Source organism: Dinoponera quadriceps, unplaced genomic scaffold (genome assembly GCF_001313825.1).
Source record: "Dinoponera quadriceps isolate SergipeBrazil2010 unplaced genomic scaffold, ASM131382v1 scaffold1565, whole genome shotgun sequence".
Classification (NCBI taxonomy): Eukaryota; Metazoa; Arthropoda; class Insecta; order Hymenoptera; family Formicidae; genus Dinoponera; species Dinoponera quadriceps.
The window spans coordinates 2,726,959-2,752,756 of NW_014556124.1; the positions used below are offsets into that span (position 1 = coordinate 2,726,959).

Consider the following 25,798-nt stretch of genomic DNA (forward strand, 5'->3'; position numbering starts at 1 on the left):
AGTCACCGGAACCTAACTAAAGTCTTCGGTGAACAACCAACCAACCAACAGCTGGTCGGCCAATCAAAAGGCGCGCGGTCAAATCGTGCCCTCGAGTTGCACCTCGTGCACTTCTTCGCGATCTTTCCTCGCTGCCTCTCTTTCCCGCCGGGTCTCGCCGGATGTGTCTGTCTCATCGCGAAGGGCAACGGAAGCCTCCGAGTGCAGCCGGACGGGACGTTTACACGGCAGACGGCATTGGGCTGCGCGACGGCGGCGCGGCGCGGCGCGGCACGCAGCCAGGCAGGGAACGCGCGAGCGTGTGCCGTCTCGGGAGCGTGCGTGCGCAACACACTCTCGCCGCGGTTATACATATGTACAGATCGTCGCCGTTGCTCGCCGTTGTCACCGTCGACATCGGCGTCGTTGTTGCCTCGGTGCACGGCTTCGAAGCAGCGTAGCAGCAGCGGCGGCTCGCGCGGATCCTGCGGTGCGCGCAGGGTTCCGCGTGCCCTTTATCCGCCTGCGATATTCGCGTGCGCGAGAAGGCGGCGGCAGTAGCAGGCATCCGAGCAGCAGCCAGAAGCGGTAGTAAAACTGCCGCGGCTAGTGACAACGTTTATTTTCGATACGATCACGGAGGCCGAGCGAGCGAGAGAAAGAGCGAGAGTGGTGGAGAGAGAGAGAGCTCTGCCCCGAAACCGCTCTACAGCGCGAAGTGCGTTCCCGTGGGAGCGCAACGGAGGCCGTCGGTGCAGGTAATGCGCGAGTGCGAGCGAGAGGGTGTGAATACGAAATCCGTTTTGTACACGCTCCGGACGCGCGGGCTTTTTTTCCGTTATACTCCGTTCTGCGTGTGAGTGCGCCATGGTTGCACGAGCGTTTTAACTGGTTAGAGCGGAGAAAGAGAGATAGAGAGTGTATGTGTGTCTGGTGTGTGTACGTATGCATGAGAGGTACAGCGGCGGTAGGGGAAGGGGGGAGCGAGAGAGACCAGAGGGAAGGAGAGAGAGAGAGAGAGAGTCAACAAGGGGGTAAGAGAAGGACGGGAAAAAACTGACAGCGAGTGCCACGACACGAGAAAGAGAGAGAGAACTTCTCGGCTCCGACAGCGAGACGGAGCGAGAAAGAACGCGGCAGCGGGAGCAGTTAAGAGGAGAGGAGATGCGGGGGGGAGCGGAGAGGGACTCTCCGTCAAAATGTCGCTGAAAACGCCAACGCGGATACAGTGATCGTTGCCGCTCGCCGAACTCGGGGCACGTCGTTTCCCTTCGGGCCCTCGAGCTTCGCTCTCTTTTTCTCTTTCTCTCCGTTTCTCTCTTTCTCCTCTCCTCGCCTCTCTCTCCCTCTCCGTCTCTCTCATCCGAACTCGCTCCCGACGACGATCACAGCCACGGCTACAGCGGAGAAAGAAGAGATTCGCGGGTGCATCGACTGCTCACGCACAATCACCCGGTTTGTTTCCCCACGTTTTATTTGCCGTCGTCGTCATCTCAGATATCTCTTGTTTTCCTCGTTCAGGACCCGTGTTTTCCCTACGGCGGCCTGTCGCGAGCCACCCGGTTATCGTCCTCACGACGACGCTCGTTACCCGGATACCGGACGAGATCAGGAAGCCTCCTTCCGACTGGCGACTCGTCGGTAGTAATATTGCGTGCGAGATCGACTCATTGTCGCGAACGCACATTCCCTCCTCGGCCACGACGGCTTTTGTTCACCGTCGTTCTTTATGCCGCGACTTGTTGCGAGTATTCCCCTCATTTCTTTTCTTTTTTCTACAACCGTTCCTTCCGACTGTTAACGGCGACCTCGCGGCCCCGATGATCTATCTTTCTCTCTCTCTCTCTCTCTCTCTCGATTAATAATTAACAATTAACCGCGGATTCAATTCAGTTCCCCTCTTCAGATCGGAGTCCAGTTCCGCGGAAGTACACACGTGCTGGAACACGTTGTAGTCGACCGGAGTTGTTGTCACTCGACCTACCATGGCCGGCCATCGATTGTCCACGAGAAAGCTATGGGGAAACTGACACGAGAACGGGTTAACCATGACTGCGGAGCGAGCGCCGATCTGAATCTCGAGGGAACTCGGGGAAACGGCCACGCGACGATCAGTGTGTCGAGTGTGAACACCGCGAGTGTTTGGTGGAACACTTTCGGTCCGCGCGCGCGATGTTTTGCTGACCGTCGGATTCCTCCGCGGATTTCTGTAATACACGCTGGAATACTCCTGTCGCCGATCGCGTCCGACGTGTTCGCGGGCAGGTAATCGTGAAAAGCGCGTTCGCGTCGTCAGCCGAGGAGTTCAATTAGCTGCAATTCCGAGCGGGACGTTTCGCGCGACCGAGGCGGGTTCGAAAGCAGATCGAAAGGAGCCGGTGACGCGGCGAGCAGGTGATCGTCTCCTCGAGATATCGCGATATAACGTTTGCGCTCGTTACGAGCGTGATTCGCGATGAAAGCGAAACGCTCTCGTGACGCTTTGTTGTTACGACGAATCTCGCGTGAACGTTCGCGAAACGCCGTCGTCTCGCTCGCGCGAAGATCGTTCCCGTGGTTCCACTCGAGTCGGAGTATCGGTGCCTCGTCGTGCTCTAGAATCGGAGTGCTCGTACGCACCTAGTGCTCGCGGATCCTTCGGCAGAAGGATGGTCGCAAAAAGTTCCGTGATCCCGGTTGTCGTTCGAGTAAGTTCTCCGCGGAAAAAAAACAGAAGGAACCCGATCCGCTTCGTAGGGGAACGAAACGGTCCACTTCTTTAGCAGATCCACAGTTTAGCTGCGAAACAATACGCAAACGTGCCGTCGAGAGTTCACTGAGAGAAAGTTAACCTTTTACCACACTCTAGTGATTTTTCGAGGCTTGCTACTTGCAACGCGCAACAGTGACATGTTCCCGAGCCTTTCTAAGTGAAATTAGAGACGAAATTGTGCGACGTTTCTGTGATACTTCTTCTGCAGAGCATCAGCTTATCGCAGAGCATTAGCAAATTAAGTTGTTTTTATGGAGAAGACTTGTACACACGAGAGTTCAAAATGAAATAAATACGCGTTGATCCACTCATGCATCCTTCTTTTCTTAGATGTGTAAGAATATCAATGTTTGCCGTTTACAATTTTATTTTTGTCGGAAAAATTTACCAAAAAATACGTTACTTCATCCCGCCTTTATGGAAACATTATCTCTGAAATATGGTGTGATGCATAACACATGTTTGATTATATAACGCAACAATGAAGCGTGTGTGTTCGCACATTGCGTTGCAACCTCCAGATTGTTGAGTTCTGTTCCGTGAAGTTAATTATACGTAGAACGTGACCCGCCTCTTTGTTCAACCAGTTACGCCCGCGTTTGTCAAATGTGTACAAAGATATTCGTGTATTCTCTACATGTGTATCGTTACATATTGTAAAGAGGAAATTGTTCCTGTCTGCTCAGATTTCGAGCGAAGCGACCCGTTGAAAAGAAAGGAAATGGTGTCGACTCGTCAGTCAAGTAACATGGGAAGCAGCAGTAGTAGCGGCGGCAGCGGCGGCGGTGGTGGCGGTGGCGGTAGCGGCAGCGGTTCGGTTAGCGAAGTCGTGGAAGCGAGTTCGTTGAAGAAACACCAACCGGGAACTACGAGCGCTGGCTCCTCCAGTGGCGGCTCCACCAGCGAGTCCTCCCCGCCTGTACGCAATCTGAATCTCCTGAATCTACCCGTTGAGATCCTGGAGAAGATCTTCGGTTACCTAGGCTACAACACGGTGGCCCACTTGCGCCCGGTGAGTACATCGGGTTTACGCCGACGTAGCCTCCGTCAGCACGAGTCCGAGGTCTCGCTTCTACGCTTCTCTCGATTCTACGCAGTGCTTCGGTGCCTTTGCTCGTAGGTGTGCCACCAGCTGGACCGAGTCTGCGGCTCGATGCTGAACTCCACGTTTCAGAAGCTGCAGGCTCAGATGCTGAGCCGTTTCCAGGCGATCAAGGCGCAAATGCCCAGACGCGAGTCCGCGCGTCGGAACCACCCGTTAGCATGCGAGTCCGACATCATAGAGACCCTTCATATGCGGCTTACCTTGCTGCAAATGAGCTTCGGCAAGCACATCGAGCGGAAGCACTGTTGCTTCTTCCCCGGCGAGGTGGGTATGATCGTAGTGCACTGCTTCGTAGTAGACACGCGTGAATCCGCCCGCGATTCTTTCGCAGATTCTGGACGAGGTGTATCGCGTTCTCTATTATATCAAAGTCACCCCGAAACTGGCGAAACCCTACAAAGTTACGGACGAGCTGTTCGATCTTAGCACCATGGCCATGGAGTATTTCAAGGAGCACATCGAGCCGACATTGCCGGAAATACCTTACTTCGGTGCCGATTTTCTGGATCTTGCGGGGACGTTTTGTAAGTAAAGACTATATACCACTGCCACTCTTACGCGCCACGTGACGCGGCCTCGTGACGCGGCTCTACCGAAGGTTTACCTCGTTCTCTCTCTTTCTCCCTCCTCCCCCTTTGCAGCTTCTAGTACTGTGAGTAAACCATTTATGTGCCTGGACTCCGCGCCGTTGAGCGTCGGAAGCGGTAAAACGGGCAACACCAGCGGCGAGGAGGGTTCCCCGACGCATTGCTCGGACGACCCGGCCCTCCTCGAGCCCAGCGTGTCGCCGCCGCAGTCGAACATGGTCCTGCGAAAGCGTATCCGCAAGATCAAGCAGGGCATGAAGCGGTACAACAGCCAGCTGACGCTGATGCGCAGGGATCTCAAAAGCTGCAAGGCGAAGATCGCCGAGCAGCAGAAGCAGATCGTGGAATACGCCACTCGGCTGGACGACAACGACAAGAAGAACGAGGAGACCTCGCGGAAATTCAGCACACTCCTACAGGTATTTACGCAGGTACATTCGACGGATTCGGAGCAACAGTCGGCAGAGTTCATAATTTCACATGGTCCGCTTCGTACACACGGCTTCGTACGTGAAGCTTACAAATTACGGACTTGGCACACTTTTGCTCTGAAGTTTTCATTTCCGATTCACGTAAGATATTTATTCTATACTTTATGAATATGAATCTTTCTTCGTGTTACGACATTTCTTTCTTCATTTCGAGTAGGGGAGATTGGAGCTAGTTGGCTAGAGGCGTGAGTTGGATTATTGATTGTTTCTATTGTTTTCTAACAGGTTACAGATCGAACGAGGAGAAATTTCAAATATGTCGAAGATGATTATGAAATCCCTACTTGCTCGATTCGACTTCTGTAACTTGTTAAAAAAGATAGAATAGAAATAATCAATTAGCCAACTAGCCCCGGTCTCCCCTTCTTCTCTCTACATTCCTTCTATGCAAAATTTTGCCCTAGAGATCTCAGGCAACAATGGTATCTTTAAGCGGCATGTAGCACTATCGCTGAGTCTATAAAAAAAATTGTTTTTTTATAAATTCATCAATATCCCGGGAAAAAAAGTGATTATATATTTTGCCTTTATATGCCTATATATAATCATGTATAGTCATATAATTATATATGTTCCGTATCTAAAAAGTGCTGTTATATGAATATAATTGAAGTAAATGCTTATGTTTATGGTTGCTCACAATATAAACACTTGATTGAATCAAGCTATTTTTTCCGTTTTTCATTCAACGGTATTTTTATTTGGTATGGACATATATAATTATATATAACTATATATAATTTTATGTGATTATATATAAACATTTTTCCCCGGGATATTACGTAACTGTAACAATGAAGTGCATGCTAGTGACTCAATGATCGAACAATCGAGTGCGATAATAACCGTACCAGGCAGATCCGAGTCACGATACACAATTGTCAAAGTGATAAGTACTTAAATAATGCTTCATAATGTAAAAGTGTATGGCCAGTCACGAAAAGGTTATATTTTTTTTTTATATAAATCTCAGGTCGCATCCCGCGTTCAATAGAAGAATTTGTTGTTTTTTTTTTTTTTTTAGAATTCTCAGCATATATATTTTTTTAGCGAATATGAGATGCGTTGCGAAACTCATAAAGAAAATGTCACAACCTTTTTGTGATCGACCATACTTCAATCGATGTCTCTTGCTGACGAGCAACGACACAATAAACGATATCGCGAAACGCGAGGCCTCACAAACTCGCTTCCGCTCGTTTCCAGGAATTGAACAAATGCAAAACCGAGCTACAATATTGGCGATCCAAGTCACCGGCGATACCGGTGTGCGTGGGCTGCGGCCAGTCAATGCCAGTCCCCACGGAAGATTTGCAAGCCTTAGCGAATCAAGGAGTGCTGCCGGACACATTCGGCGAAGGGCTCGACTTCATTCCCATCGCGGATGCCCACAGTCCCACCGAGATGGCGCCGCAACCCCCTGTAGTCACGCAACCTCCGGCGACGCCGACGGTGGAGATGGCACCTCCAAAGGCTCCCGTGCCTTCGAATGTAGCGTTCAAGCGGAAACCCGTCGTGGAGGAGGCGTCGAGCGATGCCGCGAAAAAGTCACGTCGCACTGCCAAGTCTCGTCAGGCTAAGCGCTCAAAGATGTAAAAAAATCGATAACGCTGATCATGGTACAAATATTTGTTCAACCGGTCTCCGACGGGGTCCTCCCTTCGTAGTAGGGAAGAGCTGGAAGGAGGGGCTCCCCCGCGACGGTGTGTTTAAAGCGCGTTTCTTTATGCCAGCAAGCCGATGATCTTAGAAAAGTACAAAATTCCTCACCGAACGTCCTGCATCTCGCGCAACGAACCTCGTTTTTTGGAAATTCTAGGCCGTGCCGATCGCCGCGCGATCGTTTGTGGAAATCTCTCGACAGTCGATTCTCCGGATTTTCTCACGGACGGAGCAGCTGTGGTCGCCGCCGACATACGGTGCGCCTCGACGATGATATTCTAAAGAAACCTAGCCGATCATCCGCGCTTTGCTCGTAAAGCAACGTCTAACTATACTACTTTCTCGGATTCTTGTTAGAATTCTTTGCGATTGTCATTGCCGACGGTACGTCCGAGGATGACGGAAGGCTCGGGATCGTGTTTGTCATGCATTTAACGGTGCGATATCACGCGATAGGAGAACGTAGCGGCGAGCGTCACACGTTAACGTGGCGGCTGAGGAACACGCTTTCCATTTGGCTCTCCGATCAAAAGAGCGCGCGCAGTGGCTGTTATCCTGAGGGCCTTTCAGGATGGCACGCGTTTGCTAGAATCTAGACTGAATACCGCGTCTTCAGCATTTTGATCGAACAGGACAATACGGTAACGGAGGAAGCGTATTAAGTCACGTAAATGCGGAAGCTTCTGTACAAAGGTTCTGTAAGAGGTATGAGTTATTGTGTATCGGGAAAGGCCGATGAACGTATCAACGGGAATTTTATTCATTCATTCACGGCGCGTTGACTCACGTGTAAAGTCGAAATTGAGCCTCAAGCAAATTTTATTTCGCTGTATCGATCGACAAGTACCTGACAGAACTGACGACGAAGACTGGTTCGCCCAGGTACTGCAGATGCACCAACAACCACCATATCAATTCGTTTTGATTAGTTAAGCCTGCTCAATTTAGAAAATTGGTTCGTTCACAATGATTAGATGCCATTAGGTGCCACGCGTTAGAAGAGAGAGATATTTTATATTTATACATATATTATATATATATATATATTTTTCGTCCACAGTTGGATATAATTTTCCTTTGGTATTTGTCTATACTTGGATCGAAAATTGATTTATATATATGTGGGGCTGGATAAAAATCAAAAAATTCTGCATCTTAAATGGTCTGGTTCTAGCCTTGCAGCGCGAGACAACTAGAAGATGTCTAACACGCAGGTTCAGGTCACGCTGAAGAGCGAAATGTTGATGAATACGCATGCCTGCAAAGGCGTTAGTTTATTTTTGTGAATACGCCATCTCTCACCGAGCAAGAATTACGAGATGGAGTACATTGCAATATTAATAGAACTAGATAATTATTTATAGGAATGATTCTATTTAGATAAATAAATTGGGTATCATACCGTTTTGTACATTGTGCAAAAGAACATGAAGTCTTTTTGTTTGTTGTGTCAATCGAATCGACGGAAATTCCTGTTCATGTGAGAACACGCCACCGACCGGGAAAAAGCTTAAAAGACGCGACGGGCGTTCGCGAGTCACACGTGGATCGAGAATTTTTCGCAATCCGTTCCGGGAGTCTCACGATTTACCTTGCGCGATGAAAACGATTATTGGTACAGTAGGAGCAATTGAACTATCTTATTTGCACCGATTACCCAATTAATCTCAAAGAAGCATAGTTAGACATATTGTGAGTTATTCATGATTCTAGTTATAAAAGTGGAGAAAAAAAGGAAGGATAAATAAGTGCGCGCGAACGCGATACTATATATTATAAATATATATACATATAGATTTATATGTATATGAGCGTATATATGTACATATATGTATGTATATATATTTGAGTGGTACTCGCCAGAGTTTGTCGACGTACCACGCGGAACACATTTTAGTTTAAAACTTTAATGGAACAATAAGATTATATATATATATAACGATTAATTAATTAATTGAACGATTAATTAATTAACGATAAAATAATTATTGAAATATATATGAAGTAAAAAAGTATATATATATATATATATAATTTTTTATCGATGTCAAAAGGAAATTAGAGATGATGATGAGAAACAGAGATAAACTTTAGGGTGTGCAAGTATATATAATATGGGAGAAAACGTTGCGGCACGCATACGTGTGAGGTGAATGTGTGATATATACGAATAATGAAGTTATAACTAAATTCGAACTTCTGAGGATCTTACGATGTGATGCTTTATCGATTTAACCGCGGGAAAGTGACCTTTATTCGAAATATAAAATACACGTAGGGCGAGTCTCTGGCTACATAGGAGAGCATGTAAAACTTCACTCTAAATGTGTTTACGTTGTGATTAGAGAGCGCATCGCGGGGGCGGGCGTAGCCGAATCGCACGTGTCGGAATTTCGAAGACGCTTGCACTGTAATATGTTCGCAAACGCGACCGTCGCGAGTAGCGGCGGCGCGTCTCTCTCTCTCTCTCTCTCTCTCTCTCTCTCTCTCTCTCTCTCTCTTTCTCACTCTCTCTTTCTTTCGAGTTCACCCGCAGAATAAAAACGAGAATATAGGAAACGAGAATGACGATAGGATGACGAAATAACAATTCGCATCGACTCTGTTTCGTCGTTCTCGGGTCCCAAAAATAAAAAGAACAAAAAAGAAAGAGACGGACGCGTGTGAATTTAGGATCGACATCCGCGTGATGGCCAATCGCATCAACGTCAGTCTGTGCGGTTAACTCGTATCAAACTTGTATTCAATTGTGTACCTGGTTAATAGCTTTCATTTTTCTCTATACCTGTGCCGTAGAAAAGATCACAGTGCGTTAACATAGTACAGGATCTTCATGAATTCGCAGTTACTTCATGAAAGGTCGAGCCTTTTTATGATGAGGCTGAATTCGCGAATATCCTGCGACATCATTCATATGTCGGCCCCTGATTCGGAATACTTACTTGATCCTGTAATCCTGTCATCGTCTACATACGGGTGTTCCAAAACTACCGGATGTCTTGTTTTCATGATTTTCGGATCTGTTCGGAGTTTTTCTCGACGAACGAGAATGTCGAGGCGACTGATAGTTTTCGGATAATTAACGAAGACACGGGCCTTGTGACGAGTTAAGCCTTAAAAGAGAAAATTAGTCAAATCATATTTTTCAATTTCGAGCGGACCTTGCGGTGACAGAATTTTAATTCGGGATTATTTACAGAGAAACGTGCGTTGTTGGGAGTCGATGGAAGGTGTGAGAAATGACCGTCTACCTCGATATTTTCGCTGTGGAAAAACCGCCATTCGACTGGCCGAAAAAATTGCGGTTAAGATGACATCCGGTGGTTTCGAGACACTCCGCGTAAAAAAGAACGGCGAATGATTAATCCAAGGTTAATTCGCTCACTTTGTCGAGCCAAGACATAAAGATAAATTTTGTTTGTCCTATTTTAGATAAACTATAACTCGCGACAAGACTTTATTTATAATTTTACGCGCGGTGTAATTCAGGAAATACTCCACAGATGATACGAGAGAGAGAGAGAGAGAGAGAGAGAGAGAGAGAGAGATGCATATACACCTGTATATATATGTAATTTAAATATTTCCATTTCTAATTTCTCAAATGTTTTCTTGCAACAATATCTGTTTAGAATTCTGCCGCGGATTACAGATTGTCTAAAATGAAATTAATTCAGGATTAGTCGACCGTCTATCGGCGTGAATATCAGTACAAGGGCCAATGGAGGGTCAACGTTGTTTCACAATAACCCCCGTTTAACTTCACCTTCTGTCTTCGCGAACTACGTATCAATGGAACAGAGGACGATTATGTAAAAAGAGCCGACTATAGATTCGCTGACCAGAGTTAGTCGACCGGGACTGTCGGTGCAACTCAGCCTAAGCCGTACCTCACGCACACCTAAACTCCACCATCACCATCACCATCATCACCATTATCATCATCATCATCACCACCACTACCACCACCACCACCACCACTACCACCATCGAAACAAACGTTCGACACTCCGTTCAACACGACGTCCGCACTTTCCTGCACGTCGTCATTCGTCTGCAATTAATTGTCGTCTTTGAAAAAAAAAAAAAAAGAAAAACAGAAAAGAAAGATGAAAGGAAAACTGGAAAAAGGGGAAAAGAAAAGGAAGGAAAGAAATATAATAGTATCACGCTCCTCTCTCTCTCTCGGCTTTCCGACATAATCCGTCCCCGAACGAGATACAAATGTAGAAGAAACTGTGTACTCTACGCATATATGAATCTACTAAGTTTAGACGTACGATCGAGTATAAAAACGATGGATTATATGCGATTAGGAGTAGAAATAATTTCCTAGACGGTAGTGCTGCGCTCGGGGGAGGGGGAGAAGGGGGAGGGGAAACTACCGAATGCATAGGGAGAAGAAGGCGGAGGCGGAAGACGAGGACTATGATTTCTCTCTCCCTTCGGCATTGTCTGCCTGTCTCTTACACCCCGAAGAAGCCTGCTATCCGCAAAGTGTGTAATGCAAGCGAGCGAGCAAGCAAAGCAAGCAAGCGACGGTCCTTGCCTCAGGTACACGTACACACAACACGAGATATGCGATGCATATATACCAACAGACACACGTACACATACAAAATAGACAAATATCCACGAAACCGCCACATGTGGACGTGGTACACCTCCTTCACGGCGACAAAACGAAAAAGGAAAACATAGAACTCACAATTTTGCCAGCGTTCACGGTAGCGGGGAGGAAGTTAGCGCCGTGACACGCCGAAGAATACTGATATATTATCTTAAATGGTTTTACGTGTATTAAAGCGATTGTAAATATATATATTAGATACACCTTATAATAAACATAATTTAACATAACGTTCCAACTATGTTGCGTTTGTCGCACAAAGTCATTCGGTTAAGTGATTAAGTCGTGGGGTGTGATTGAATTATAATTAACTGTTGTTTATATGAAGATAAAAGGCTTCGAGAGAGTCTCATTGTCTGTAATAATAACCGTTTGCAAACGAGTAATGCGCCGAACGATGGATGTGTCATGTTTGTATTTAGAAATTGCGCCAAGAGAGACTTTTTCCATTTGTATCGATAGTTTTTTGTGCTACACGAATGAGTAAATTTAATTTGGATTTTTCCTCCTTGAAGATCTTCATATACGCAACAATTTTCTGTCTTTTTATGGTATATTTAATAATCGTTAAAGAACATTGGAAGGTATTGACGGAACAACGCGATGTTTGTGACGTTGTCGAACTGTATTTGCCGAAGTTTAAATTCGAGATTATCTTGGGAACTGGGAAAAGCACTACGCAAGGTACGTAATTTTGAAAAATAAGCCATTCACACCAAAAACATTCTGAATTTGGTTGGAAAAACTAAAATTAAAACATACATGATATAGATCGGCCTGAAGACGATGTTCGAAGATAGCATGGATTTCAGGCATTTTTTGAAAATTCCTTTCAAAATGGACAATATACTGCAAAAGACTTTCATAGAAGTTAATGAGGAAGGCTCACAGGAAGCTGTTGATGCAACATGTAATTTTTAAATATATCGATGATACAAAACTTCTTCACGCATACCTAAACTCCATAATAGATAATATTATAACTGTCGTAATAATAAAAATATTATTCGTTATAGTTACAAAAATGTGTGGTGGTAAAATTTCAAGCATGGTGGAGCTTCTAGTGGATTGCCCATTCATGTTCGCGATCCCGCGTGGTCGACTAAGTTGTTTTTGTTTTTGGGAAGCGTGCGGAAGATAGAACCTTCTCCACAAAAAGATTAATTATAAGGAAACTTATATTTATGAATTTTTTTATATACTTTACTTATATTTTCACTCTTTATTGTATTTATTTTTTTTTATAATTTATTTTTATTAATTTGTTTATAATTTGATTACGTTTTAGAAGATATTCTAAGAAATTAAGCGGGGTCTACAATGAGAATTTAAGCTTTAAGCCTTAAAAAATTGACCAATCACAGTAGAATGTAAGGAGAATCTACTGTGATCGATCAATCTCTTAAAGCTTAAAGCACCTATTATAGACTGGAACTTAGATGTAAAACAATAATAGAGAATGACGCTTTAACGCTAAATAGCATGCACTCTGAACACATCTTATATATTTCAAATATTTCCCCTTATTTTTTCAACATAAAACATTTGGGAGAAATTCAAATTCGTGACACTTTAAATATATATTCATTTAAATTTTAGCTTTTGAAAAAGGTTCGATATTTTTAAGTTGGAAAATTTAAAAACGATGATACAATAATTTTAACATGTTCGTTATAATTAGTTTTTATTTTTTTTTATACGAGTTATTTCAGATATAAATTGCCCCCTTTTATCTCTTTCTAAAATATTTGCCATTCTATTCCGATGTTATTATTATGTGCTGCTCAGTTAACTTCAAGGAAATATCGCAGGATATTGTCGGAAAGTGTTACGGTAGGTGCGAATCAAAATTGTTAAAAAAAAATTAATGCAAACGAAACACCGTAATTGTCGTGGAACTCATTTAAAACGCATGACGAAACGTGGTTTTTTTATGTGATTTATTAATTTGACAGATAGTCGTTGTTTTGTTTGTCAGCTGGCGCGAGTCCAAACCTACTTTGATGCTGTGTTTCCTAACCTAAATCTCAAATTATCACCGAATTACGACAGAAAAAATGAATTCAACCTAACTTATTAAGTTGTTAAATTGTGAATTTGAAATGATTACGTGATATATCACAGTTCTGATTTTCTAGTTTTCTTCCTCTTTGAAACATTTTAATTGATTGTTAACATTGGCGGTAACCTGACGTACTTTTTCATTTAGGAAAAATGTAAATGTAACTTTGTGAAGAACTGTCAGTGTATATATTGAGTTTTTAACTCATTGTTAAGTTTGTCAAAATATATTTTGCTTGCAACCCAAGCTAAAGACAAAGTAACAGTGGTCGCGATGCTTATACAAGGTGATGGTGCATCAATATATTGTACAATTCTGCTACTTATAATATGTTCCTATCATACAAAAGTATTTTCGACAAATGGTTATAAATAATTATGCTAGTGTCGCTTTATAATAAAATGCTTTGCGATCATATTTCTATATTTGTCCTATATTTATTCTATATTCTATATTTATAGCTTTACTCAATGTCATTTAAATGTTTTTTTCAGTATTTGTATATATTATAAATAATTTGTAACTTAAATTATTAATTCTCAATATTATAGGCTAATATATCTCTTTTGCAGTATTATTTGTGATCTTTAGCAGTACGTTGGCAATGTCTATACAAGCCGCAGATATGTCATTGAGTCAAGATCAAGATTCTTTAAAAAATGTGTTTGCTGCATGTAGCAGTTTTACAAACATACTGTACAAGGTGTGTAATCGATATTTTGGTTCCCAAATTTTGACATTTTCTATTTTGTAACGTATGCTTTGTTACAGAATTTATCAACAATCATTAATGATAATGTTGTAACTTCTCCATTAAGCTTACACATGATATTATCTCTACTTGTCAATGGAGCTGATGGAACTACATTGGATGAACTAAAGTCTGTTCTTCATCATAATGACTCATCTTCTTTGAACAACGAATTTAAGGCCTTAATTCCTCTGTTAAATGTAAGATCAAAAGTAAAACTTGTTACTTGTAATTTTTGAAGAAACGCAAATATCTGTATATCTGTGTATTTTAGAATATTGGAAATCTTGAGCTACACATAGCAAACTCAGCGTATATCCAAGATAATTTCGAATTAATGGCTGACTTTTTGTCAGTATGCACGAATGTCTTTCAATCTTCAATTTCAAGAGTAAATTTCAAAGATGCTGTCCATGCTGTAGAAATTATCAATTCTTGGGTCAAGGAAGCAACAAATGAAAAGATACCGGATATAATTTCTGCAGGTACAATTTTTGTCCAATTAGCAATTTGTTAATTGCAGCTTCATAAATATTTTGGGAATAATTGTATACCTTGAACAGGTGATATTGACGAGGATACGAAAGTCATCTTGTTAAATGCTATTTACTTCAAGAGTAAATGGCAGAAGCCATTTGATCCGACGTTGACGCAAAATCGCAAATTTCACATTTCCAAAACGGAAGCAAATCTTGTCCCAATGATGTTCAAGAAGTCAAAATATGTCAATGGTAAAATACCGGCTTGGCACTCGAAATTTATCGAAATCCCTTATTTGGTAAATAATAATCATAGTTGAGGGACTGCTGAAAATAGAATTTTATGTTAATAACTATTGATTTTACAGAATCAAGATGTCGTAATGATAATATTGTTACCGGATGAAGACGTGGAGCTACAAACCTTGGAGGACAATTTTGATTGGAAGACATTGGCGAAAGAACCGACCTCTATTGAGAATATCGAATTGTATCTACCGAAATTTAAATTCGAGATTACTTTGAAACTAAAAGAAACTCTACGTAAAGTATGCAATTGGAAAGATAAATCAATGACACAAACAAATTATGAATTTGGCTGGGGAAATTAAAATGGGAGTATGCATTACATAGATCGGGCTGAAGACGATGTTTGAAGATATCGCGGATTTCAGGCGACTTTCAAAAATTCCTTTGAAAGTAGGCAAGGTGCTACAGAAAGTTTTCATAGAAGTCAATGAGGAAGGCTCAGAGGCTGCTGCTGCATCAGGTAATTTTTAAATGTATGAGTGATACAAAACTGTTGGATAATATTATAACTGTTATTATAATAAAACATTATTTCTTACAGATGTGATGGTAAGAATGAGAAGGATGACAATTTTAGAGGAGAAGTTTGTAGTGGATCGTCCATTTATGTTCATGATCCAGCATAAGCCAAGCAAGATACCTTTGTTTCTGGGAAGTGTGCGCAAGATAAAATCTTCACTAGAAAAAGATGAACTATAAGATTACTTTTCTATTTTCTCACATTTTATATAAGATATTTAAAAAATAATAAATGTTAATTATTTGCAATCGACTTGTTTAGTTTTGAACTTATGTTGAGAATCATACTATATAAAGGTGAAAAGATCTTTGATCTTAATATACATAAAAATTAAATATATAACACAATACATAATACACAAATACATAATAGAAATTATATACATTAAGAGCCATTTTCTGATATTTTGATAAAATAATTTCTTAATGTAAAAGTTGATTAAAAAGTGATGATGGAAATTAAACATTCTCTATTTCTCATTTGTTTGTATATACTTCAGCGATAAACATCAGCAACTTTAACTAATTTAATATGCTCGGCAACTAAAGGTTTCTAATTTTTTAATGCTATCCGAAATTAATTATTATTATTGCCAAAGTTGCTGTCTTTTGAAATTTTTGTTTATTTTCAGAATGGAATAAAAAGATGTCCGATTCATTGTTGAGTAGTACTCCTTAGAAAGCAAAGATACTCTCTTCTGATCTGATCATTGTTTAGTCATATCATGATTACAAATTTTCATTAAGGAAAGTGAAGCCTCGTAGCGGAAAGTTCAGAACTAAAGCCCGTGGCGAATGCTATGTTTTTGCCTATTTAATTCTTGCTGGATGAAAATGAGCCAATCAGAATTCTAGTATGTCACTAGATCTCACTAAATCCAGCACGAAACAACCATCGTGTGCTCATTTGCTCTAATAAAAGAGCATACAATTAGATCCGTTATTTTTATGGACAAATAAAGGATCTAAGGAATTATTAAGTGTGTTATTTCTGCTTAAAATGTTGAATATCTATTTCTATTTTCTTGTACTCGAGAAAAGGTAATCGTTAATTTTTATGAATTGCTAAAATTCATGGTTAAATAAGATCCCATGCGAGTATACCCATTATTTTTGTATTCTAGTGGTCTCCGTTACTTGTCGTTATTTTTGATGAAGAAACCATACTATCTCACAATTTGTCATTCTTATCTCGAAATTCAACGGATAACGGACTACGTCGATAGATATGCAGGTAATAGACAGTTCGAATGACGTTTTAAGCTTAAAGTTTCTTCCCGGACAGCATAGATGTTTAGAATATGTCTTGGAGATATCCTGAAGTCATATAAAACAAGTAAGATATTTTTTGGGACGCCTCTAGGATGCTTTTTGGATATTTATATTGCATATGTTGATTCTAAATTGTTATTTCCATAACGTTGTAATTCATCCAAGTAATATAAAGAATAGGATGAAAAGAATTAGTCTCTCAATTAATCTTTTGATTGCTAGCTGATTATCTTGATTGATTGTGTCTGGAGCGAGAAATATATATTAAAAATTCTTGCAAAGTACGTTGAAATGAAAAGATACGCCAACAAAATGTCTCTTACAATTGATCAGGTAAATTTGTAAAATATTCCGAACTTTCCTTTTGCTCTGATAATCAGTATATACCTATAAAGTTAGCGTGACAAAATTATGTAGTTAAAAAATAATCCGCACGTTACATTAATCTTATGGTTATTTATCGATTATTAAAGCAACGGGAAGTTCTGTAGAATATTTCACATAAATATCATTTTGCATGCGTATCTTTCTCATTTCGACATATCTTACGGAAATTTTGAACTTCTATATTTAACTTATATATTTGAACATATATATTTAACTTATATATTTAACTTATATATTTAACTTATATTTTAACTTATATATTTAACTATATTTTCTAACTTCGAGATTAGAAAACAAAATGGCTGCGAAAAGGGGAAAAAAGAATCGTGGAACGATCAATCTTCGTCCATCTCTGTGTTGCGTTTCTGCTAAAGATGGTGGGCGCCAAGCGAGGATATTGTTGCGTGATAAACACACATCGAGGTCGTTCGTGGTATCGTAATTGAATGTCACTGGAAGATTTCTGCGGTTTAATGTTCCTCGACCCGCTCGAAATTTCTCTCGTACATTCGTACGGATAAGCATCTCGAGCCGATTTGTTTGTGGCTCGTTCGATTCGTCGTCGATACATAACCTTTTAATGTGCGCGTTTAGATCCTCCGTTCCTCGCGGTACACGTACGTTTTAGCGGAAAATAATCGCACCACGAATATCATGGCGGACTCGTTGCACAAGGATGGGTACGAAGCATGTGAGTTTCTTCTTTTTTCTTTTAACGAAAAAGATACAAAAAGGATACTCTTCTTGGCGCCTTATCGCGTAGTTGTCTGAAGTCTGTTTACTTCGGTCGCATCGTCTTCGTGCCTAACTTAAGGTTGACTCAAAACAAACCTCTAAAGTTCAAATGTTTCTCTTTCACAACAATCAAGTTTTCCATTCGACTTGAAAACCACTTTTCGCTTTCCGATTGCGCTCGATATATGTATGTGTGATAGGTTATGTATATATATATATCGTGTATTTACTTCGAATTCACCGTGCACGTGTTGTTTCATAAAAACAGCCAGCTTGACAATGCACACTAGCAGTAGCATAAACTCGGACAGCGACATGAAATTGGAGCCGTCCAGTCCTACGGAAAAGTACACCTTCTCTCGTTGCGGTAGTACAGGCTCGGTCAACACACCGTCTTCCTCCGCTCATAATACAGGTAAGGGCAGGTTTTGTGCATCGATAATCCGAACGATAACCGCGACGTGTGATGTTCAGAGGATGAGGATAGCGATAATAAAAACTCAACCATAAGCTACAAGGAGCGCAGGAGGGAGGCTCACACTCAGGCCGAGCAAAAAAGACGGGATGCTATCAAGAAAGGCTACGACTCCCTGCAGGATTTGGTCCCGACTTGCCAGCACACCGATTCCTCAGGCTACAAGATCTCCAAGGCCACTGTACTTCAGAAGTCCATCGATTACATACAGTTTCTGTTGCAACAGAAGAAGAGGCAGGAGGAGGAGCGGAAGGCCCTCAGGAAAGACGTTGTGGGACTAGGCATCATGTTGGCAAACTACGAGCAGATCGTCAAGGCTCATCAGACGCAGCCAAGTCATGCGGAAATGCGGGTCTCGGACGAGATGAAGTTTCAAGTGGTGATTATATCTAATACTTGTTCTTCTCTTCTCAGTGTTGTCGCGGTCAGCCAACTTGTAATGCGTGCTGTATTGCAGTTTCAGGCAATAATGGATCGCCTCTTCCAATCGTTCAACGACATTTCCGTAGGCAATTTTGGGGAATTATCCGCTTATGTATTCAGTTGGTTGGAGGAGCACTGTAAACCGCAGGTAAACATTTTTCTCATTTCTTCTCAGTCCTTTCTTTTCCATTTCTTTTTTCTCTTTTAAATATTTCTCTGATTCAATATGTACAAAGGGTAATATTCTCCGCCTTATATAGCAGTATTTTCTAACTTCACATCTAATAACTTTCAACATTAAGAAATATTTGAAAATAATGTTAAAGTCTCAAGTTAAATTTGAAACTAAAATAAATAACTAAACAAAATGAAAAACATTACCCTTTATTTTTGGGCTCTTAAAGACTGATTTATCAGAATTTCTCAAGTGTCGAGCAACGGAGATTTTTTTTTACCGAGTTTTATTTATAAGTATAGCAAATAATCATTTCCAAATTTAACGACAAACGTTGTACTACTATATAAATTAATTTTTATATACACTTTATAAAGTATTATTTCCAATGCATGCTGGTAAACGTAATTGTGACTGTTTCTTTAGACTTTGCGTGATGTAGTAGTTTCCGTGCTGGGACAGCTTAACACCAGTCAGATCAGCTAGTCGACTGTGAAGGAGATACACGTCGCACAATGTTCCCCAAAAGGGTTTTATTAAATCCATATACTCATAAAGATTATATGGCGTGTTCCATATTTAAAGAAGCGATGCCAAGATTATGAAACGGAGCAGTTCTTTTCTGTCTTTTTCCTATCTAACTAGTAGCACTTTATAAATAATTGATTAATAGCACAATTTTGAAGTGGGGGGAGGAAGATTTATCCGAGGTAAAGTCCACGAGTAAGTAAACTCGGAAAGCTCGAAATGAGAGACGTCGGTGATTCTCATGCTGTATTTCCCGTGGTTTAAGTGGAAATGTAAACTTGAACGAGATCTTATCGGGATCATCGGGACGTCGTATCGAACACATGTGATAGTTGCTTTATCGTAATATTGGCATCGTGTATTGTTCGTTACGCGAGCATCGCTTGCGTGTTTTGTAATATTTGATATACATACAGAATATACACCACCGTGTTTTTTTTGGCTCGCAAAATTCTTCGGTCTCTTATCGCATTGCAGTCGGATTTTCTTTGGCGGAATTCTGATTGACTGCCGCCAGTCGCCAATGACGCAATCTTGCATCATTGAATTACAAATATCTCTGTAACACTTCTCGTGTATTTAGATACCGTTCGAGTCAGTTCCCCCCGTGGAATCGCACGAGGAAGAAGGTTTGCCATGTCCATTCGCACTCCTTGCAACTCGCAACAATTCCGAAACTTTCAGACTCATTGTGAAAGTATCATATTCTCGGCGGTGGTGGTCGAGATCCTCTGTACACGATCGGACCTTTATCTTTATGATCGGATCGATGGACATTTAGACCAATCTTACGCGAAGTTACCAGAGAAGAGAGACAGACACGCATGTCGCGTGCGTTACGGGTATGTAATGACTGCATGGGAAATACACAAATGAAAGTTTATTTTATATACAGCTGCGAGTGAGAGAGAGAGATAGAAAGAAAGGAAGAAAGAGAGAGATTAAATATATTGGTATACTGCCAACGGCGTAGGGATCTCTTCGGGTCGCCGTCGGTGACACCGATACCGATGTTGAATATTTTTGTCAGATCTTTTATTGCGCATACGTCGCGGCGAACAAATAACGGCGTACAGTATATATGTATATGTGTAGAGAGATCTATCTTATTATGTACATAACAGGTTTATATAACATATATTTACAATGAACGAATGTGTACGACCAACCTCTGCGTGTATCTTCAATGTAATATCCCGTGTTACGATCAATATCCTTTTTATGTAATGTCCATTTGAAACATCCGGCTCTCTTCTTCTCCTAAACATCCTCTTCATTGTCTACTTTCTACAGTTTCAGTTTATTCTACACTATAAAATGTAGGGTAGTTGCTTTTACGGTCGCATTATCGCAAGGAAAGAGGGGAGAGAGAGGGGGGGGGCTCTGTTTAAACCTTCTCAGATTCCGTCGGCATACTCTCTCCTTGCGTAATATCGTTCAACGGTATCGCGCCTGATCTGTCTCTAGTGGGATTGTCGCATTCCCGTTGTTGATTCTGTCGGTGCCGTCTTTTGAATCTGTTCTCCGGACGACAACACAAATCCCGGAATATGCACACGTAGCAGGTTAACAGCGCAGTCATCATCATCAAGCCGCCGATCGCGAGAATGACAACCAGCATGATGGAGAACAGGTCATCCATCTTATCACGCTGCTTCTCGCACTGAGCGGGTACTGAAAAAAGAATCGGTCTGCTTAAGAAATATCGTCTGGAAATTTGCGAAACATTTTGCAGGATCTATCGAGGGTCGAGTCACGCGGAGAACAGTGATAATGAAATATATGCGTTTCAATCTCATCGTGAGATTGATTGTATAATTATTTAATAATTATTTATTATTATAATTATTATTACGAATTTTTTTTTCGTTTATTTCATCTGTCGAATGGGACATATTAAAAAATCTATGGATTTGACCGTAAAAATAACATTTGTCATTGTTTTAACAGATAATCGGCTTTTTATAAATAATTGATTAGGTTCGGCAGTATGCAGTGTTTCCTCGATACACGTCCTTTCCAGATAACGAGATAATTTGTTAAAACACAAGATTTATATATGCCTCTAGATTAAAGGATATTTAATTCTTTAGAATGATATTCACATATTTATTTCAATTATTTAACACGGTGTTTCTTTCTTTTTTTTTTTAGCATTTTCCCGACTCCATTCCTAACGACTGCACAAGTAATTCCTTGAGTTTCCTCGGCGTCTAGGATCCTTAGTTTAAAATAAGAGGACGGATAAAAGAGCGAGGTCAGTGGGTTCGATCCGAATGTGTTATTTTTATCATTATAGAGAAAATATTCTCATCCTATTACGTCTCGCGGTATCTTGCGTTAAACCAGGCGGGCAATGCTGGCTTTTAGGGGTCCACCTTACGAATATTATCGGATAATCCGATTTATTCGCTACGGATCACGTATCTGAAAGTTCACTCGCGGCGATAATTGAAATGTTGAGTGCGAATAGACGGAGTGCGCGGCACAGAGAAAGAAGGGTCATATGAAATTTATATTTAATGGGATTACTGTTTTCACGAAAAATCGTGTCACGCGTGCGTGGGATGCGACGGGATAAATTTAATTTTAAAAAGCGACCGACCGGAAAATTCATAGCAATCTGCTTTTATTCAATACAGCTGTAGTACGAATCGAGGCGATTATTTATCGGAACGCTATTGGAGCTCAGTAATTAATTCTTATTGATCTCGTCGACATTTCCACCGACATTTTTTCCTTCGTTATTAATTTTAAATGGAGAATTTTTTGCGCAAAACAATGTTACTCAGCTTTTCCATCAATATATAAATAAAAGAGCGCAGCGTTTCGTTTGAAAAAGCAATTTGAAAATAACGTGAAATTTTGCCGTGGATTTTTTCGCAATTTTCAACATGTTGAGTTTCTCTATAACGACGCGTCGCAAAAGAAAAACATAACGATGTTTTGTTCTTCCACATTTTCCAGATATTTTTTCTTCTTTTTCCATGCAGAATCATCCGTTCCTCTTCCTCGTCCTCATCGCGGGATACCCTATGTGCGGTTTGATTTCCGCACACATCAAACCGTCGATCGATTGATCGCGAAGTTCATACGTCTTTTGGTAGCACGTCGCGGAAGTGAACACGAGCGAGAAATGAGATGGCCGACGACGAAAATCGAGCAAAAGGGACGACAGTAATTCCATAGCTCACCTTCGATCGCTCCGCATCTTCCTTTTTTTTTATGCAAACGTGATGTCTCGTAAGACGCGAGATATCTTCGCTTGATCGAGCGATTATCTGCATCTCTACTCGCAGAGGCTTTCAATTCTTCGCCTCGCCGCTGCCTCCCTTGTCGATGCTAGCGTAAACGCTGGCGAAATATCGGCGCGCCAAAATGGGAAATGAGGTAAGCGACGAAACAATATTTTAATTCAAACGAATGCCGGAGAGTCACTAATTTAGTTTTGCTACGTTCTTACTGAAGCGAGATACTTCGTCCCATCGGGAAGAATTTCAAAGAGATGCACTCTTGTTCCTGCATAATGAGAAAGCTCAAAGTATTTTCTTAGAGTATACCTTTCAACGATATCGTTATAAGTTATAACGCAACATATCGCAAATTTACATGGAGAAAAATTAATTTTAAATTAAGATAATAGATATTCTTATATATAAGCAAGAATATTATAATCCTTTTAGAAGATCTTTGATCCCGATTTGATTGAATTTGTATTGATGCAAGTATTACTTGAACTCAACTCTTAAGACTAAAAATCTTCTAAGAAGATTATAATATTGCTGTTTATATATGAGAATAGCTGTTCTTAATTTAAGGCTCCTGGATATTCGCTATGGCTGTCTCTCTTTAATTACGATTTATTTCTCAACATAGTCTCCTTTTAGCTCGATACACTTGACCCAGCGATGCTCCAACTTCTTTAACCCATCTGAAAAATACATTTTCTCGAAGTCTGCAAAGTAAGCCTCCGTGGCGGCGATGACCTCCTCATTCGGCCAAATTGGTCGAATTGGACTACGAACTGCTGCCCCATCCACCGTATTCTCCAGATTTGGCCCCGTGCGACTTTTTTTTGTTTCCAAACTTGAAAAAGTCACTCGCCGGGCAGAAATTTGAGTCGAATGAGGAGGTCATCGCCGCCACGGAGTACTTTGCAGACTTCGAGAAAACGTATTTTTCAGATGGGTTAAAGAAGTTGGAGCATCGCTGGGTCAAGTGTATCGAGCTAAAAGGAGACTATGTTGAGAAATAAATCGCCACTTTTCCAAAATTTTCGTTTTTCTTTTGTAGGCTAAGTACTTATCGGACCGCCCTCGTAAATTGGCATGATTTTCCGCGCTTCTGACGTCATCCAAGGACAGAGCTATAGAGCGAATTCCAGGAGCCTTAAGACTAATTTTTCTATGTAACAAGCTGTTTCGACTTATGATTTGTGACAAATTCGTCTCACTACATATGCTGAATTATTACATAAATTGGATTTATTATCTGATTTCCCTATAAAATAAAAATCTTAATTAACTCTTTCTTATTTGATACGAAAAAAAATGGTTCTCGGCACGGTCTCGGAGTCTGCCGAATTAGGCGAGGCAACCTTTTTTTATCTCGTCCCTTTCGCGCGGGGATCGTTTCGAGCGGCGGGACGGCGGATATTAATTTACGCAATTTTCTCGATCGACTCGATAGAGCCGACTATCAGAAAATTTATTCCGCGGGTTTTTATCACGTCGTAGTTAACGAGAAGCGTTTCGCAAATCGGGAGATAGAACATTGTACCTGACAGTCGACTACTACTACTTGTCCGTCGAGAGGTGGTTGCATACAAAAGGCGGATTTCCGCATGCCGGTCGATCTCGCGCGTGTTCCCGAGTGTTATTGGTTTTATTCGCCGAGCCACCGTCCATCGCTTCGGTGTCGAACAAATAGAGAATTGTGACAATCTGTCGTTACGTCGATAACGCGCGCGCGCTTCCTGACGCTTTACACGACTTCCGAATTAATTCAGCGTTGCGTATCAAACATCGGCTTCTCACCCCTGCGACGTCGTTCGTGCGAAAATTAACGAAGATGAGTCATGCGAGACGAGCGGAAAATAACGAAACGCGTCCGCGTGTCCTCGACAAGCGCGCCTTTTTATAATTGACCCGGTAACCTTTGGTAAGAACGGGGAAATACTTAAGCCACATTAATGGCCTATATTCCACTTTCTCGGATAAGATTTATTATAAATTAAATAATGCGTTATATTGATCGCAAGTAAAGTGAAACTTCGCGTACGAAGTAACAAATAATCTTTTGCCGGATCTACACTTTGAACGATTGCACGCTTTTATCTTCTCCTCCTCGGGGAAACCTTATTTCGTTTCCAAAGGAACTTTTGAAACTTTTAATCATTGGTTATTCTTACAAAATAAATTATTAGCGGTATACGCAATTTTTATCAAAGTTGCGCGCTTATTAAGTATTTTGCGCTGTTCAGAGAATCGGTTGAAACAAACGCTGTGATATTTTATCAATTTCTTTACATAATTTTATTGCATTAATTTATTTATGCAGTAATTAATGTTCTACAAGTGATTTTTTCTATAAGTGGAATGTGACTTTTTCTACATTTCTCAATAATAAAGGCTTTAATCGTTTTAGCGTTATTCCGGGATTTTCCGGAATATGAACACGATTGTACGGTCTAATGAAAATTCTATGCACGTTGACATATCGATCGATTATCTGTATTACAATTGCGATATCTTCAAACGGTTATAAATTAACTGCTGCTCTACAAAAACACACACGTAGAGCCGCCGGCGGACCAGTAAAAGCCTTTTCCTATTCCCGGTAGGAATGTTTTCAGAGGCGTGGAGGATCAACATCCTCATTGCGTCGTGACACGCGGCATTCTCTACGTAGGGTACGTTTACGAGGGCTTCCGAACCATCATCCCTCTCGTATGAATCCTTCATCTCCCTCGCTGGAGCCGCTGAACTCGCCAGTAAATATCGACTTATTCCGAAGACAATAAAAACGATCTCAAACAGCACGTGGGCCACTCGTCCTCCTCTTCCGTTCGCGGCCAAGAATCGCATTGCATCCCCTTCGGCAATAATTTATATACGTGAAAGTACTGATTTCGCCCGAATTGAAAACAATATCTTATCGAAATAAGTATTTTACGAGGTTCATCACCGACCGGAGGAGCTCTTCATGCGCGATAAGAACACACACGCGCACATGTATACACGTACACGCGTATCTGATGCATAATGAATGAAACGAAACACGAATGTGTGTAGCAGAGAAGGAGAAAAGAGAGAGAGAGAGAGAGAGAGTCGAGCAGCACGAAGGAAAGTAATGGACGTAGTCTGGCGCGAAGGGAAACTATGTGAATAGGAATTACACCGATCGCAGTCGCGACGAGACACGCGACGATAAAAAAAAATACAACGATCGTCCGCGAGATTACGCGTGCAATCTGTA

The 25,798-nt window shown here is 41.3% G+C and overlaps 4 protein-coding genes across 8 annotated transcripts; 3 read left to right on the forward strand and 1 right to left on the reverse strand.

The window, feature by feature from the left end:
• The first annotated feature begins 254 nt into the window (after positions 1–254).
• On the forward strand, positions 255–11,710 carry LOC106746770 (F-box only protein 28). Of its 4 annotated transcripts, none has more exons than XM_014623769.1 (6): positions 255–737; positions 3,418–3,743; positions 3,852–4,100; positions 4,168–4,360; positions 4,478–4,854; positions 6,121–11,710. In XM_014623769.1, the coding sequence occupies exons 2-6, from the start codon at positions 3,453–3,455 to the stop codon at positions 6,508–6,510; spliced, it is 1,500 nt and encodes a 499-aa protein (XP_014479255.1). In that variant the 5' UTR covers positions 255–737; positions 3,418–3,452; the 3' UTR covers positions 6,511–11,710. The 4 variants fall into 4 exon arrangements, with proteins under 4 accessions (XP_014479255.1, XP_014479256.1, XP_014479258.1 ...); XM_014623770.1 differs by having other exon boundaries at positions 264–737; positions 4,478–4,842; XM_014623772.1 differs by lacking the exon at positions 255–737 and adding an exon at positions 1,212–1,434.
• Positions 11,711–12,978: 1,268 nt separating this feature from the next.
• On the forward strand, positions 12,979–15,579 carry LOC106746771 (leukocyte elastase inhibitor-like). Of its 2 annotated transcripts, none has more exons than XM_014623774.1 (8): positions 12,979–13,039; positions 13,841–13,971; positions 14,040–14,219; positions 14,294–14,504; positions 14,583–14,797; positions 14,867–15,046; positions 15,132–15,267; positions 15,349–15,579. In XM_014623774.1, the coding sequence occupies exons 1-8, from the start codon at positions 12,982–12,984 to the stop codon at positions 15,504–15,506; spliced, it is 1,269 nt and encodes a 422-aa protein (XP_014479260.1). In that variant the 5' UTR covers positions 12,979–12,981; the 3' UTR covers positions 15,507–15,579. The 2 variants fall into 2 exon arrangements, with proteins under 2 accessions (XP_014479260.1, XP_014479261.1); XM_014623775.1 differs by lacking the exon at positions 12,979–13,039 and adding an exon at positions 13,228–13,554.
• A 1,716-nt stretch (positions 15,580–17,295) lies between these two features.
• On the forward strand, positions 17,296–20,489 carry LOC106746772 (max-like protein X). Its single transcript, XM_014623776.1, has 5 exons — positions 17,296–17,676; positions 17,989–18,135; positions 18,195–18,574; positions 18,653–18,766; positions 19,220–20,489. Exons 1-5 carry the CDS (start codon positions 17,640–17,642, stop codon positions 19,277–19,279), a joined length of 738 nt encoding a protein of 245 aa, XP_014479262.1. The 5' UTR covers positions 17,296–17,639; the 3' UTR covers positions 19,280–20,489.
• A 100-nt stretch (positions 20,490–20,589) lies between these two features.
• LOC106746773 lies at positions 20,590–21,173 on the reverse strand. The gene has a single exon (XM_014623777.1). It carries the CDS (start codon positions 20,961–20,963, stop codon positions 20,709–20,711), a length of 255 nt encoding a protein of 84 aa, XP_014479263.1. The 5' UTR covers positions 20,964–21,173; the 3' UTR covers positions 20,590–20,708.
• Between the last annotated feature and the right edge of the window lie 4,625 nt (positions 21,174–25,798).